This window comes from Neoarius graeffei, chromosome 26 (genome assembly GCF_027579695.1).
Source record: "Neoarius graeffei isolate fNeoGra1 chromosome 26, fNeoGra1.pri, whole genome shotgun sequence".
Lineage (NCBI taxonomy): Eukaryota > Metazoa > Chordata > Actinopteri > Siluriformes > Ariidae > Neoarius > Neoarius graeffei.
The window spans coordinates 34,738,615-34,754,190 of NC_083594.1; the positions used below are offsets into that span (position 1 = coordinate 34,738,615).

The 15,576-nt window shown below is 39.0% G+C and overlaps 1 protein-coding gene across 1 annotated transcript in view; it reads right to left on the bottom strand.

The window, feature by feature from the left end:
* The window catches only part of phf2 (PHD finger protein 2), a 160,047-nt gene that overhangs the window by 26,201 nt on the left and 118,270 nt on the right, over positions 1-15,576 (bottom strand). The window contains exons 10-16 of the mRNA XM_060910392.1: positions 8,844-8,935; positions 8,645-8,734; positions 8,154-8,501; positions 7,937-8,053; positions 7,021-7,136; positions 5,817-5,995; positions 5,548-5,621 (exon numbers count right to left, since the gene is read on the bottom strand). Coding sequence (XP_060766375.1) covers positions 5,548-5,621; positions 5,817-5,995; positions 7,021-7,136; positions 7,937-8,053; positions 8,154-8,501; positions 8,645-8,734; positions 8,844-8,935 — 1,016 coding nt within the window. The remainder of the gene's footprint in view (positions 1-5,547; positions 5,622-5,816; positions 5,996-7,020; positions 7,137-7,936; positions 8,054-8,153; positions 8,502-8,644; positions 8,735-8,843; positions 8,936-15,576) is intronic.

Sequence of the window (15,576 nt, forward strand, 5' to 3'; positions counted from 1 at the left end):
TCACATTACAAGCTGAAATTAAAATGGATTTTTGGGGGTTAGCACCATTTGATTTACAAAACATGCCTACCACTTTAAAGGTGCAAATTGTTGTTTTATTGTGACACAAACAATAATTAAGATGAAATAAACAGAAATCTGGAGTGTGCATAGGTATTCACCCCCTTTCATATGAAACCCCTAAATAAGAGCTGGTCCAACCAATTCACTTCATAAGTCACATAATGTGTTGATTAAGCTCCACCTGTGTGCAATCAAAGTGTCACATGATCCGTCACATAATGTCTGGATAAATCAACCTGTTCTGGAAGGACCCTGACTCTGCAACACTACAAAGCAAGCAACATGAGAACCAAGGAGCGCTCCAAACAGGTCAGAGACAAAGCTGTGAAGAAGTATAGATCAGGGTTGGGTCATAAAAAATATCCCAAACTATGACTATCCCACAGAGCACCATTAAATCCATTATAGCAAAATGGAAAGAATATGGCACCACTACAAACCTGACAAGAGAAGGTCACCCACCAAAACTCTCAGACCAGGCAAGGAGGGTGTTAATCAGAGATGCAACAAAAACACCAAAGATAACACTGAAGGAGCTGCAAAGATCCACAGTAGAGATGGGAGGATCTGTCCATAGGACCATTTTAAGCCATACACACCACAGAGACTCCTCAAACACATGGGAGAAGATTCTCTGGTCAAATGAGACTAAAACTGATCTTTTTGGCCATCATGGGAAATGGCATGTATAGCACAAACCCAACACCCTGAGAACACCATTCCTACAGTGAAGCATGGTGGTGGCAGCATCATGCTGTGGGGATGTTTTTCATCTGCAGGGACAGGAAAGCTGGTCAGGACTGAAGGAAAGATGCATGGTCCTAAATACAGGGCAATTCTGGAGGAAAACCTGTTTGAGTCGGCGAGAGGTTTGAAACTGGGATGAAGGTTCACGTTCCAGCAGGACAATGACCCTAAACATACTGCTAAAGCTACACTGGAGTGGTTTAAAGGGAAACATTTAAATGTCTTGGAATGGCCTTTTCAAAGCCCAGACCTTAATCCAATTGAGAATCTGTGACATAACTTGAAGATTGCTGTACACCAACGTAACTTAAAGGAGTTGGAGCAGTTTTGCCTTGAGGAATGGGCAAAAATCCCAGTAGGTGGATGTGTTAAGCTAATAGAGACATACCCCAAGAGACTTGCAGCTGTAATTGCAGCAAAAGGTGGCTCTACAAAGTATTGACTTTGGGGGTGAATACCTATGCACACTCCAGATTTCTGTTTTTCCATATCAATTATTGTTTGTGTCACAATAAAACAACAAATTTCACCTTTAAAGTGGTAGGCATGTTGTGTAAATCAAATGGTGCTGGCCCCCAAAATCCATTTTAATTCCAGCTTGTAATGCGACAAAACAGGACAAACACCAAGGGGGATGAATACTTTTGCAAGATACTGTATAATGGTGTAGGAATAAAGCAGAAAGTGCAATTTACCTGCATTTGATATTCTCAAATGCCATGTTTACAGGTCCATTATTACAAAATCCTACAGTTAAGTTTCTTCATACTGAGTATTTCTACAATACATTTTATTATTACTACACTTATTTTCAGATGAAACTGTACGAGTTTTGGGACGTTTTGATAATGAGGAGATAATGATTGCATGAATTATTTTCCTATAACAACATGCCCTCTAGTGTTTTATTCCTTATGTATCGTTTGAGGCTGGATGTGACAGCAGAAAGCAAAGTACCCTTTCAAACACACCTCCTGGCTTTTTGAAAAGCTGTGCCGACATGCAAGTTCAATAGTAAGCAAGTGCAAGGAATATTCCTAGTCACTTACAGTACACACATGGTACTGACATAATAAAATGTCCTTACATTTTACAGTAGTTCTAAATTTTAAATACAGATTTTTTTTTAAATGTAGGGTGGTGTACACTTGGGGCTGCAGAAATTTCATAATGTCCATTCGGGGTCGTTTTCCCAAAAAGTCTGGGAACCCCTCTGCTAGTTTAAATGGGTTGCAATATAATTAAAAAGACACTCAAATTTGTGTAGCTCTCTAGCACCAGATTTATTTTCAGATTCATCAATGACAGGCACATTATAAATTAAAGTTATAAACGTCCTGGAATTTAGTTTGATAAACTCTTTCAAATTACGGTTTGAAAATTTATGCAAGGATGAACATTTATTTCTGTGCAGATAAAGCTTATCCAAGAAGGGTGAAGAGACATCGTTCCTTTCATTTCTTAACGACAGAGATATAATTTAAAGACAGTCCAACCTCTCTGTAACAAGATCAACTGTGAACTACTGTTCACTTACGAATAACCCCACTCTCGTTTATATCAGAATGCAAGCAATTGAAGGAATAGGACACTTATTATGAATGTTGACTTCAACAAATAATTAACCCTGAAACAAGTAAGTAAAGAGCAGTGTTCTCCCCAGATATTTCAAATAGCATCCTGGTAAACTGTCATTTTGAAATAGCATTTTGCTTCTTGAAATAGCGTCAAAATCCACCCTATAGGTTTCGTAAATTCATTCAGTCGGCAAACAGGAAGTCGATGTGCAACAGATCTGAAAATTGTATACATGCTATAGAACCCCAAGCTGAAGCTCGGTACCAAATATCAAGCAGTTGTGATTTGTAGTTGCTGAGAAAAGTGTTATGAAAATTTTGTAAATCCACCCTATGTTTCGTAAATGGGTCTGTCTCAGAAACTGGGTATTGTGGGGGTACCCCACTAAATATACTCACAATCAATAAACTATACGGTTTTGAATGGTGGTGATGGTTTTAATTTGAAATAAAACGATGAAAGAAATAATACAGATAAAACTAAATCTTTGATGTGAATACTTTATTCAGAATTTAGCAAAAATTCTGCAAATTTGTGGAAAAATGGCGGCTTGATCTGGGACATGATAAATGGTTGACTACATCGCATTCCCTTAAAAAGGTTGTAGTCCACTGAAAAGTCTACAGTTATCACTAATTGTATTTTAAGTTGTAACTTTATACACCCAAGGATTGGTGCGCTCACAGAATAATCATAACCGTAATAAAACATCATGCAAAATATTTGATCACCATTGTAACTCCATTTTCCGCAAACCCAAAACTGATACGATCGTGTGTTTTGATCTAAACGGAAAGCCTCAGGGTCAAGGTCACTACCTCACCAAAAGTAATAACTTAAAATCTCATCTCATTATCTCTAGCCGCTTTATCCTGTTCTACAGGGTCGCAGGCAAGCTGGAGCCTATCCCAGCTGACTATGGGCGAAAGGCGGGGTACACCCTGGACAAGTCGCCAGGTCATCACAGGGCTGACACGTAGACACAGAAAACCATTTACACTCACATTCACACCTACAGTCAATTTAGAGTCACCAGTTAACCTAACCTGCATGTCTTTGGACTGTGGGGGAAACCGGAGCACCCGGAGGAAACCCACGTGGACACAGGGAGAACATGCAAACTCCGCACAGAAAGGCCCTCGCCAGCCACGGGGCTCGAACCCGGACCTTCTTGCTGTGAGGCAACAGCACTAACCACTACACCACTGTGCCGCCCCTAACTTAAAATCACTACGCCATATAAAAAATTAGTTATAAATCTGCGATTTTGTTTTTTAAAACGAAAGCTGAAAGTTAGGTATAGAATATGTTTCTTACAGAATATGTTACAGTGGTAGCTGGTCTTGTATGAATTTCTGAGCTATAAAATGAGTTGTGGTCTATTTTTTACCGTAACATGTTATTTGTGTGCGGGGAAGGACACACATTAACAATTTGCATGTGTAGAATGGAATTTTCCACTCCAACAGTTAGAAGTTGATCGTGCTTCCATTTGCGGTCTTCCCGTTACACGAGTGATCTGTTCGGACGTTATCACTGAAAAGGTGAGTTTTGACAGTTTTATTTTGTTTTAGTCTTGTAGTATAAGGCAATAGAATGTTTCTTTTTCATCATACTTTCATATTTCGTAGTGTTTGCGTGTTTTTGGCCAATATTTTGCAACCATAGTCAATTTAGATCGAACTTTTGATAGAATCTATGGCCAGTCATTTTGCCCCACCCCTGCCTCACGCTCCGTCCGGTGCGATAGTGATGTCCTGATGCTCGCGCGCCACAGCAGAGACCCGCGCGACCTTCAGCCGGTACAGTTGCTGTTCTTTTACCACCGCCGTTATTCTTGTCTTTCCGGTGTGTTCTTGATTTTTCCATTGTGTCCTATTTCGCGATATCAAATACCCAAAATGTATCATATTCATATTTAAGTGAATAATCAATTCAGTCATCATAACTTGGCATTTTTAACCCAAGCAATCAAAAAGAGGAAATTTATTCAATATTTTCACTCATCTGTGAAGGAGGGGCTTTAATTCTTCATGATGTAGTTATTTTATATGTAAATCAATTTTACAAAAGCATTTGAATTGTAATAAAAAAAAATTTCCACAGTGGAGGCCAGATAAAGCAAGATACTATCTTTATTCTTATTAAACATGACAAAAGAAACATCGAGTGTTAGGTAAATGCAAAAAAAAATAGTAAAATTAGAAAATTTATTTTTTGACCATAATGTCCCAAATGAGAGACCAGTTTCTGAGACGGACCCAAATACATTCAGTCGGTAAACAGGAAGTCGATGTGCAACAGACCTGAAAACGGTATGCATGGTAGAGAATCCCAACCTGAAGTTTGGTACCAAGTGGCTATGATTTGTGGTTGTTGAGAAAAAGGGTGTTTCGGATGGACGGCGATACAGACGGACGGACAGAGGTAAACCAGTATACCATAATAATTAAGCCTTATTCATTAATCTCTTCATAAGTTTAATAAATATACGAGTCATTGGTGTGTTTTCTGTCGAAAAATATTCTCTCTGAGTGCAAAAGGACCTCCAATTGGTTTTTCAAAGCATTCCAGCTTTATTATGACCTGAGACAGACATGCATTTAAAAGATTTAATTAAATATTTCATTAAATAAGTAAAATCTTCCCAGGTATAGATTATTGCCCTCAAAAAGCCATATATGAGAAAAGTTTACTCGGTGACCCCCTACAGGCTTGCGCTGTGTGGCTTTATGTATGTTGTTGACTGTGTATGCTGTCGATTCACACCACAGATATTTCCTTCATCAGTCATGTGGTGACACTTTCCTCGGCTCTGTGGCTTTCTCTCTTTGAATTCCTCTGTGTGTTGGTTTAAGTTGGAACATTACGGGGAATTACTGCAATGCCTGAACACCGCCCAGCGCTGGGATCTGGGTGCCAACACATATGATCTCTATTGTGGAGAGTATATTTTAAACACACCCAGAAGGAATCTATTAGTTACTTCATGAAATAATGGATGGTGATTAAGTCCCAATTTTGTAAAATTTGAAATTAATCAGCATCTTCAAGTTCCTGTCATTGTCTGTTTAGAGAAAAAGGTTGCAGTTGTTGATCCTTTAATTGTCCTTGGCTTCAAGTCTTCTAAGAAGAACTATAAAGGATCCTCATGCTTACCTTAATATCCGAGGACTGCATTTTTGGCTTTTTTGATGCCTGGATGGGCTCTGATGCACGGATGTTTGATAAAACTGGAAAAAAAAGAAAAAGGTAACCTTTAAAAATAATATAGACTAGAAAACTAGTATAACAGTCATAACTGTCCCAAAGGCTTTATAATTCATTTCCTGAAAAATGATCATCTCAAGTACTAACGATAAATTGTTCCATATGGAGTAAAATGCTGCTTTTTATTCTGTATAACTTGCTACACTGGCACTACTCACAGGAAAAGTCCCTTTTAACTGGAGCCTTTTTCCTCCTGATGGGGAACTCGTCAATTTTGAGTTCACCCTCATCTGAGACGTACTCATACTCATCTCGTACTGGCTTGGCTTTGTCTTCTTTCACATTCTGTAAGGAGCCAAACAAACTTGAGTTGGTCTGCGGCTTCAGTGTCTTTGCCCTGAGGGAAACATCATGTTGTTAGTACAATCAACAGAGCATCCACAATGGATCAGGCAATCAAAATGGATCATGAAACGATACAATCAAAGAGATAGAATAGTAACTTCATGAGAAATATGAGAGGAGTTTGGTTCCAAAACGCGATAAACGCCAAATTTGAAAAATTGAAACTCCTGCCACCAAACCATCAGCAATTATCATATCTTATTCGTACCATATTCAGTTTTCGCCAAAACACGATATCTGCCATTGATTTACACACTGCATTACGGCCTTTCATTCCAAAACGCAACAAGCGCCATCACCGATTTTTCTCAAAACCAGACATATCCATTTGGCCAATCAGAGGCCGCCATTGGTGCGAAGTCTTCTAAGATGGCTATGCCCATGAAGTAGGAAATTGCTTCATCATTTCTCGCATTTATTGGACAATTTCACGCTGAATTATTTTGATAAAATAATCTAAAAAATTAAATAATCTATAAAATAAAATAATCTGTCATGAAAGAACACGGTTAAACGCACTTTAAATAGAAAGGGATATGTAGCATTTTGGGGAAAAATGCCGTGGCGTGGATGTAGCGACTTGACAAAAAAATTATTACTTAGTTCAGTTAAAAGCTGTTAATTAGTTCTGGATTTCATTTTTGAACTTTATTATCATTAAGGAGTTAGTCAATAAATTTTAAAACAGGCTACAGTGGTTTTCCTTTTATCACTTCCCGTAATCAGAAAAAGTGATTTTTCTCGAAACGATGGAATTGGATCTATCGTGTTTTGGAACCAAACTCTTCATGTGGTCAATGCCTAGGGTTTGGTGCCAAATAGCTTCAAGTGTAAAAAATGCATCCTATATTGCATCCTACCAAAAATGTATCCTATATTACAATTCTCAATTCTTCAGATATAGAATGTATTAAATCCATTTCAGCCCAATTTATGTACATAAGAATCACAGAACACTGAGAGAACACTAATAGCGCACACATCCCATAAAGCTGTTATACACAGTGATATACATACCCAAGCAATTTCTTGTGAGACATTGTAAAGGAAAATCTATTGTCTCTATGTCCTAGAGGTGTTTTTTCAAATTTGTGCTCTTCCTCCATTTTAAGTAATGAATCTGGTTTGCTATTCTGCAAGAGAGAAACAGATCACAGTGGTCAGGCATCGTTCTGAAAAAGGTTACAGAGACAGAGAGCTAGATACATAAATCAGAGAGACAGATACTGAAAACTCTTTACTATAAGATATATAATGCAGTCGAGATCTAAATCAGTCTGAGTAGTCCAGTTGTTTCAGTGTTGAAAGTGATCAAGAATGAAAGACAGAACACTTGGGGTCTGATGACCTTGGTGAACATATAGCCAAGACTCCCTCCATCTGTAAGTGCTTGGGGAGCTGCAAAGGAGCGTTTGGAAGGAATGACTTGGAGCGACTACAAACATCCCAGGGCCGTTTGGCATTGACTTTTCCATGAAACCAAAGCTTTTTAATGTCTTCCGTTCACCAGAATTAAGCTTTTCCTTCAAAAGCCCTCTCATGTCATCTAACAATAATCACACAACATGCTTACTTTTTGCAGCAGAAATGGGAGGCATATGTAAATACTTAGTGAGGATGTCAGGGATATGACATAGTGTAAATGTATTAGGTAAAAGCTCTGAGCTGGGGTGAAGGGCTGCTGCCTTTGATGAGCTCCAAACAGAAAGGATGACTGAGCCACAGAATTATTTCTGTTGATTGCTTTAATCTGAGATGTGTAAATCACTTTTGGACCAGTCCTCCTCTTCCTTTCACCACTTGGCAAGGGTTTAATACCATTTGCATAAATGTTCAAAGCTGGCTCTGTGCTCATTTTATGTTAAAGAATGATCATAAGGTGTGCTTCGTAGGAAACACCAGGTTCAGCTCTTTAAATCGTACATAGTCTTACCTTGTATTTCCATTTTGCTTCTGTTTTGTTCTTGTTGGGTTCTCGCATCTCAAACTTCTCGACATTGTTCTGTTTATTTGTCTCTTTTTCCATGAAGCTCATCATACTCTTTGGAGCCTGGAAAATTAAGATTAGGAAATAATTAAAAAAATTTCTCACACTTTAAATGTTATGAAACTCTAGCTCTGGGCTGGCTGATTCTGTGGGTTGCGTATACTTTTTTAGGCTGATCCATCTTGCTGAGGATTTCCTTTGCATGGGATTCGAGAGCTGCCAGGCTGGATGGCTTTTTCTCTGGCAGGCCACCTTCTTTCACTTTTTTCACTTTCTTCTTGCCACCCTCCTTCACTTTAGGAACTTTGGGGGGCTTTGGGGCTTTGGGCATCTTGGGTGGTTTCGGTGGTTTTGGAGGTTTTGTGGCTTTTTTCCTGGCTGGTTTGTCTCGAGTTGGAGTGGACATATGAGATGGAGATATGGGTTCTTCTGGTTCTGAAGGGGCTGAAGGGGGTTCCTCTGCTGGAGGCTTGGAGTTGCTCAACTCACTCTTTATGGCTTTAGTTGCATTCTGGATGACAAGAGACACCATTCCCAGGCTGTTTAGTTTCCCGAAAACATAAGCTTACTGATTCCAATAAAAGATAAACATGTAAGCAAAATATGTATACAACATTCACTGTGGCTTTCAGAGGTATTTTCCATAGATCTCACCTCAGCAATCCGAATCTCTTTGGCAAGGTCTTTAATAAGCTGTGTGGGTTTCATGTTTTCAGGAAGCTCATCTTCATGTTGTAGAAGGGCCTTTGGTGAGGATAAAATCATTAATGAACCAATCCTGACACATTTCCAATTTAGAGAGGTCAAATTAACAATTAATAAAAGAACTAGAAGAAGAAGAAGAATTATCTACCTGTTTTTTAGTCCATGTTCTAAAGGCTCCGTTGATAATTTTGGCACCATGTACAAGGTAAGCTGCTGGTTGTTTATTTGCCTTATGTAAACCTGCAAGATTAATAAAAATGGATAAAAATGTGTGATTTCTACACTGCCAGGCATTACTGAAACTAAGATCATCTAATATGCATTATTATACATACAGGCCACTTTTTCCATGGAATAAAAACATGTATTTTATTCCCTTCTAGCGGGTTTATTGAAGGCATGCAATATTCTTATCATACTGCTTATTCTCCATGTATTACGCCACTCTCCCCAATGGAGAATGAACATGCAATATTGTTATAATATTGCACATTGTCAAGACAACACGACATCACACTTCGGAGCACATGCGAAGATCCAATGACAAAACTTTTCTGCTGCGCATGCGCACAATCATTTCTTTGTCGGCCGGGAAAAGAGAGAAGACGAGGTTAATTCAGTGCTCAGATTAAGCACTAACTAAATAACTAAACTGAAAACTAAAACTAAAGATGAGCTGAACACCTGAAAGGCTACCAAAACTTCATTGTATGTTCTTCATGCATATTTACAAGAGAAAAACATATCAATGCACATCGAAAAACTGGAAAAGAGACACATTGGAGGCATAAAACTTCTGTGCTAGTGAGTGACTGTGACAGTTTGTACACAAACATGGCCATGAGGTTTGCTTCATTAAAAGCGGAAGATTTAGAGAGAATTTTGAAAGTGAAAGACGTGCTGAACACCCGAAAGGCTACCAAGACTTCATTAGATATTCTTCACGCATATTTACAAGAGAAAAACATACCAACGGACATCGAAAAACTGGAAAAGAGAACAATAGCGGAAATATTGTCAAAGTTCTACTTGGAGGTGAGGAAAAGTGATGGAGATTTTTACAAGAGGACTTCACTCGTGGATTTCACTCAGCAAAGCCCTTTTGTTTTGAACAACTACAGTGTAACAATTAACTACTACCAAAACTAACTTTGAACTTGAACTGTCAACCTGTATATAGCTTGTATAGAAGTTGGGTTGTTGTTCAGGCTTTTTGGACTTGTGCCATTTTTATTGTTAGAACTTTGGCTTTGTACAGTAAATTGGATTGACAGAACACTGAATTGCATTTGATCAGAATCAGCATTCAATATTGGTAAGTTACCCTCCTGTTCTTAACTTTTTGTAAAATCTATAATTGTTCCATCAAATGTGTATGTATAACAATTATAATAATAATGATGGCTGGTTTTTGAGGGGTATATCAGATATATTCCATTCAGCTACTCATCTTCGACTCATTCAATATCATGCTAGCTGAATGGAATATACCTGATAGACCACTCAAAGCCAGCCAATATTATTTAAATATCTCATATTAACGTATATCATATAACAGAGCATTACAATATTATAATACTCCACATGCATCACAATATTTATAGAAAACACTTTCGAAGCAGGTCACTTTTTAAACTATCATAAGATAATCATTTTTATTTAAATTTGACTGTACTAAACATCAATGAATGGAAGCAGGTAGCCACAGAATGATATAATTCCAGGTTCATAATCCTAATTGATGTCTGTTCATTTACCAATTTATCTGAACTGGTCTTTCATCATTAACAATATAATAATGGGAGCAGCCTTGGCCCCAAAGGGTTGCCAGTTCGGGTCCCATGATCCGCTGGAAAAATGGGAGGGGAGTTGAACAGCACTTTCCCCTCCCTCTGTATCATGGCTGAAGTGCCCTTGAGCAAGGCACCTAACCCCCACCTGATCCCTGGGCACTGTAGCATAGCTGCCCACTGCTCTGTGTATGTGCTCATTGCTCACTTGTGTGTGCATGCATTTGTTCACTGTTTCAGATGGGTTAAATGCAGAGGAGGAATTTCGTTATGCATGTGACAAATAAAAGCTTCTTCTTCTAATCACCAAGAGGAAAATAAAGCAACTTGTAGAAAAGTATACTTGAATGTTGAGTTAGTTACTGGCTGTAATGGTGTGACCTGGTTTTATAAAGGTACTGATGACACTCGAGACACTCAAAAAGGAGTGCTGTGAAGCAATTTATGGCAATGTCTACATATATATATATATATATATATATATATATATATATATATATATATATATATATATATATATATTGTCATACTTCCCATCTAGATCACAGACAAGATGTACATTCTGGTAGTTTACATTTTGTTAGAATAGCTACCCGAACAAATCCAACCCAAGACTTGATTTAAAATGACTATAAGAAAGAAAAAGAAGAAAAATGACCAAGACTCTAGTGATATATCTAATATACTTGTGAAAATTGAAGCTCAGAAATGTCATTTTATAAATAATAATAAATAATAATCAGTTGAATTTATATAGCACCTTTCTCATACCCAAGGTTGCTTTACAATTAGGAAGAAAAAAGTCCACCAAAAAAAGGTCAGGATGTCATTCCAATGGCCACAGTCCCATCAAAAGGCGCAGGAAGATAAGTTCCACACCGCCTGCACAGCTGCTGCGCCGCCGCTGGGCAACATCGCTCGGAACACCGCGCCATGGATCCACAAAGCGAGCAAAGAAGCACCGCCACGCAGAGCGCTGGTCTGTCCTAAACCACCTGCACAGCCACTGCGACACCACCGAGCAACATCGCTCAGAACACTGCACCAAGCACAAAAGCACTGCCGCCCAGAGCGCTGGACAACCCTGATGTTAAAAGAGCAATGAGCTCACTGCAATCCATAGCAAGGAGCGCAGGCATCACCTACGGCGAACTTTTAAATCACAATATTATAAATTATAGCGATTTCTGTAGGTTTGATATCTCTGTGTTTTCACTGTATATCCTCACTGCTTTAAGAACTACACTTGACATCCTCATTAGAAAATAGCAAATGGGGATGACTCCTTTGACACTGCTAAGTAATTCTGAACTACTTCCTACTTTAAAGAAACTGGTCCCTTTGTCAAAAGCATGAGACTCCACTAAAAGGCAGGGGGATATTATATCAGAAATAAAAATAGAGTCCACTGGCAACCACAGCCATTACTGTCCAATAACAATGACCATTCATACATCAAACTGATTGCTCCAATCTGCCGGGGCCTGAAACAGTTGCGTGCCTTTTTCTGAACACACGCTTCGACACTGATTACATTGGACTGGCTACATGGCCATTACAGGAAACATGCTGCTCACTGCATTAAAATTAACAACATGAACATAAAGTGAAGGCTGAAAAGAGTGGACGGAGGGGAGCACTGGGTCTGGCAGTGAGCCAGGAGGCCTGTTGGGGAAATGAGTCACTCACACACACACACCTGAAACACACATGGATCTCAGAAAGATGACCCTGAAAACTGACTCCCCTTCCCGAGTATCTGAACATTAGATAGCCCAGGGAGCAAGTGTTTTCGTCAAACTGTCCAGCTGTGCGTGTACTACTGAGATCAGGCAAAATTAAGAAATGTGAGCGCACTGGAGAAAATGGTGGAAAGATAAATAGAGAGCAGAAGGCCAGCTGAGAAGAGTTTAAACACCGGGTTGTAATGGAGCAAGTGATTCTGCCTTTTGAAGCTAATCATCTGTGAACTCCGTGATGCACTGATCTAGCAACTGCAATAATATTCTTTGCTGTATGAGTTCTCCTCATCTGCTCAGCAGGCCTCAGCTGAAAACAGGAGGATCCCTTATGACCCAACTCCCTTTGCAACTTTGCTTGTCTTTAACTTGTTCTTTGAGATGTAAATAAATTAATTTATATGTGTAAAGGAATTTAAAAAAAAAAAAGAATAACTATACAACCGATCATAAATTACTTGGAAGCTACTATGATATTTATCACCAGACTTGCTGTGGATTTTTAGGACTGTATAATAAAGCATATTGTTCTTCATGTTCACCTGTTTTTAAAACAAAAGGATTTTTTTTTTTGGGGGGGGGGGGGGGGGGGGTAATTTCGCTATCTATGAGTCCAAGCCACATTAACTAACTCTAAATGGTCTGCCTATAAAGTAATAACCTCGATGATATACTGACAAGCTATTTATTACGGTAGTATGGGGTTTGGGATGTGGCCCAAGTATCCACGACTCAAAGGTTATAATTAAATGCTGCCATTTCTTCAGTATTACAGAAGCATTATGAAAAAAAAAACCTTTAATGTGCCCATTAGTGTGACTGTCACAGTTGCTGAGTACCAGGTGAAAAAACAAAACCAAGTCCAGTTGCTCCACTGTAAAGTCACAGTGCCTTGCTGTGCTGGTTACCATATCTGCATTAGACAGCTCTGTGAATCTATGAAGCCAAAAAAACACGAACTCAAGTAAGCTAAAATATCACCTCTGGTTGCTGATAACATGTGTTATTAACTAATTGTAATGACCTAAACAGTGCATTTTGTTCTCCGGCCTGTCAAAGACATGACACATGAACAAACTACGTAGTGTTAGCACGCGAGCAAGCTGATGCCCCCAAATGACTAACTCTTGCTCAATATAACAAAGTTTAAATTACAAAAAAAAAATCTCCTCTTTTTGTTCACAGGCCGGCTATCATGAGTTCTCCAGCTAAACAACTTCGTAATTGTGTAACAAGGAAAAATTGCCTGATTATCACTGATTACCTTCAATCCATTTAAAAAAAAATCAATGCCTGATAGAGATATTTGTCTGGCATGCTTGTAACTTGTTTTGGCTAGTTTCAGTTAAATCTGTGAAACTTATCTTTGCTCGCACATCTGGTCTCTGTTTTTCCTAAGCCTATCCTGATCAGTAATTCTCCATCACCCGTTGAAGACACCCATCACACTCAACCAACTCTACTTCCTGATATTACATTTTCCAATCATTTAGCTACAGTGGTGCTTGAAAGTTTGTGAACCCTTTAGAATTTTCAATATTTTTGCATAAATATGACCTAAAACATCATCAGATTTTCACACAAGTCCTAAAAGTAGATAAAGAGAGCCCAGTTAAACAAATGAGACAAAAATATTATACTTGGCCATTTATTTATTGAGGAAAATGAGCCAATATTACATATCGGTGAGAGGCAAAAGTATGTGAACCTTTGCTTTCAGTATCTGGTGTGACCCCCTTGTGCAGCAATAACTGCAACTAAACGTTTGCGGTAACTGTTGATCAGTCCTGCACACCGGCTTGGAGGAATTTTAGCCCATTCCTCCGTACAGAACAGCTTCAACTCTGGGATGTTGGTGGGTTTCCTCACATGAACTGCTCGCTTCAGGTCCTTCCACAACATTTTGATTGGATTAAGGTCAGGACTTTGACTTGGCCATTCCAAAACATTAACTTTATTCTTCTTTAACCATTCTTTGGTAGAACGACTTGTGTGCTTAGCGTCGTTGTCTTGCTGCATGACCCATCTTCTCTTGAGATTCAGTTCATGGACAGATGTCATGACATTTTCCTTTAGAATTCGCTGGTATAATTCAGGATTCATTGTTCCATCAATGATGGCAAGCCGTCCTGGCCCAGATGCAGCAAAACAGGCCCAAACCATGATACTACCACCACCATGTTTCACAGATGGGATAAGGTTCTTATGCTGGAATGCAGTGTTTTCCTTTCTCCAAACATAACGCTTCTCATTTAAACAAAACATTTTTCCAATAGCCTTCTGGCTCGTCCACGTGATCTTTAGCAAACTGCCGATGAGCAGCAATGTTCTTTTTGGAGAGCAGTGGCTTTCTCCTTGCAACCCTGCCATGCACACCATTGTTGTTCAGTGTTCTCCTGATTGGTGGACTCATGAACATTAACATTAGCCAATGTGAGAAAGGCCTTCAGTTGCTTAGAGGTTACCCTGGGGTCCTTTGTGACCTCACCGACTATTACACGCCTTGCTCTTGGAGTGATCTTTGTTGGTCGACCACTCCTGGGGAGGGTAACAATGGTCTTGAATTTCCTCCATTTGTATACAATCTGTCTGACTGTGGATTGGTGGAGTCCAAACTCTTTAGAGATGGTTTTGTAACCTTTTCCAGCCTGATAAGCATCAACAACATTTTTTCTGAGGTCCTCAGAAGTCTCCTTTGTTCGTGCCATGATACACTTCCACAAATGTGTTGTGAAGAACAGAAAAGAAAGAACAACTTTATTCATCACACACTTGTGAAATTCCTCTCTGCACTTAACCCATCTGAAGCATTGAACACACATATGCACACACACATGAACAATGAGCACACACATACCCAGAGCAGTGGACAGCCATGCTAACAGCACCCGGGGAGCAGTAGGGAGTTAGGTGCCTCACTCAAGGGCACCTCAGCCCAAGGCCGTCCCATATTAACCTAACCGCACGTCAAAATCAGACTTTGGTAGATCTCTGTTCTTTAAATAAAACAGGGTGCCCACTCACACCTGATTGTCATCCCATTGATTGAAAACACCTGACTCTAATTTCACCTTCAAATTAACTGCTAATCTGAGAGGTTCACATACTTTTGCCACTCACAGATATGTAATATTGGATCATTTTCCTCAATAAATAAATGTCCAAGTATAATATTTTTGTCTCATTTGTTTAACTGGGTTCTCTTTATCTACTTTTAGGACTTGTGTCCTAAAACATCTGATGTTTTACGTCATATTTATGCAGAAATATAGAAAATTCTAAAGGGCTCACAAACTTTCAAGCACCACTGTACACCACACTCATGAATGTGGATATATACTCATGTTTGTCC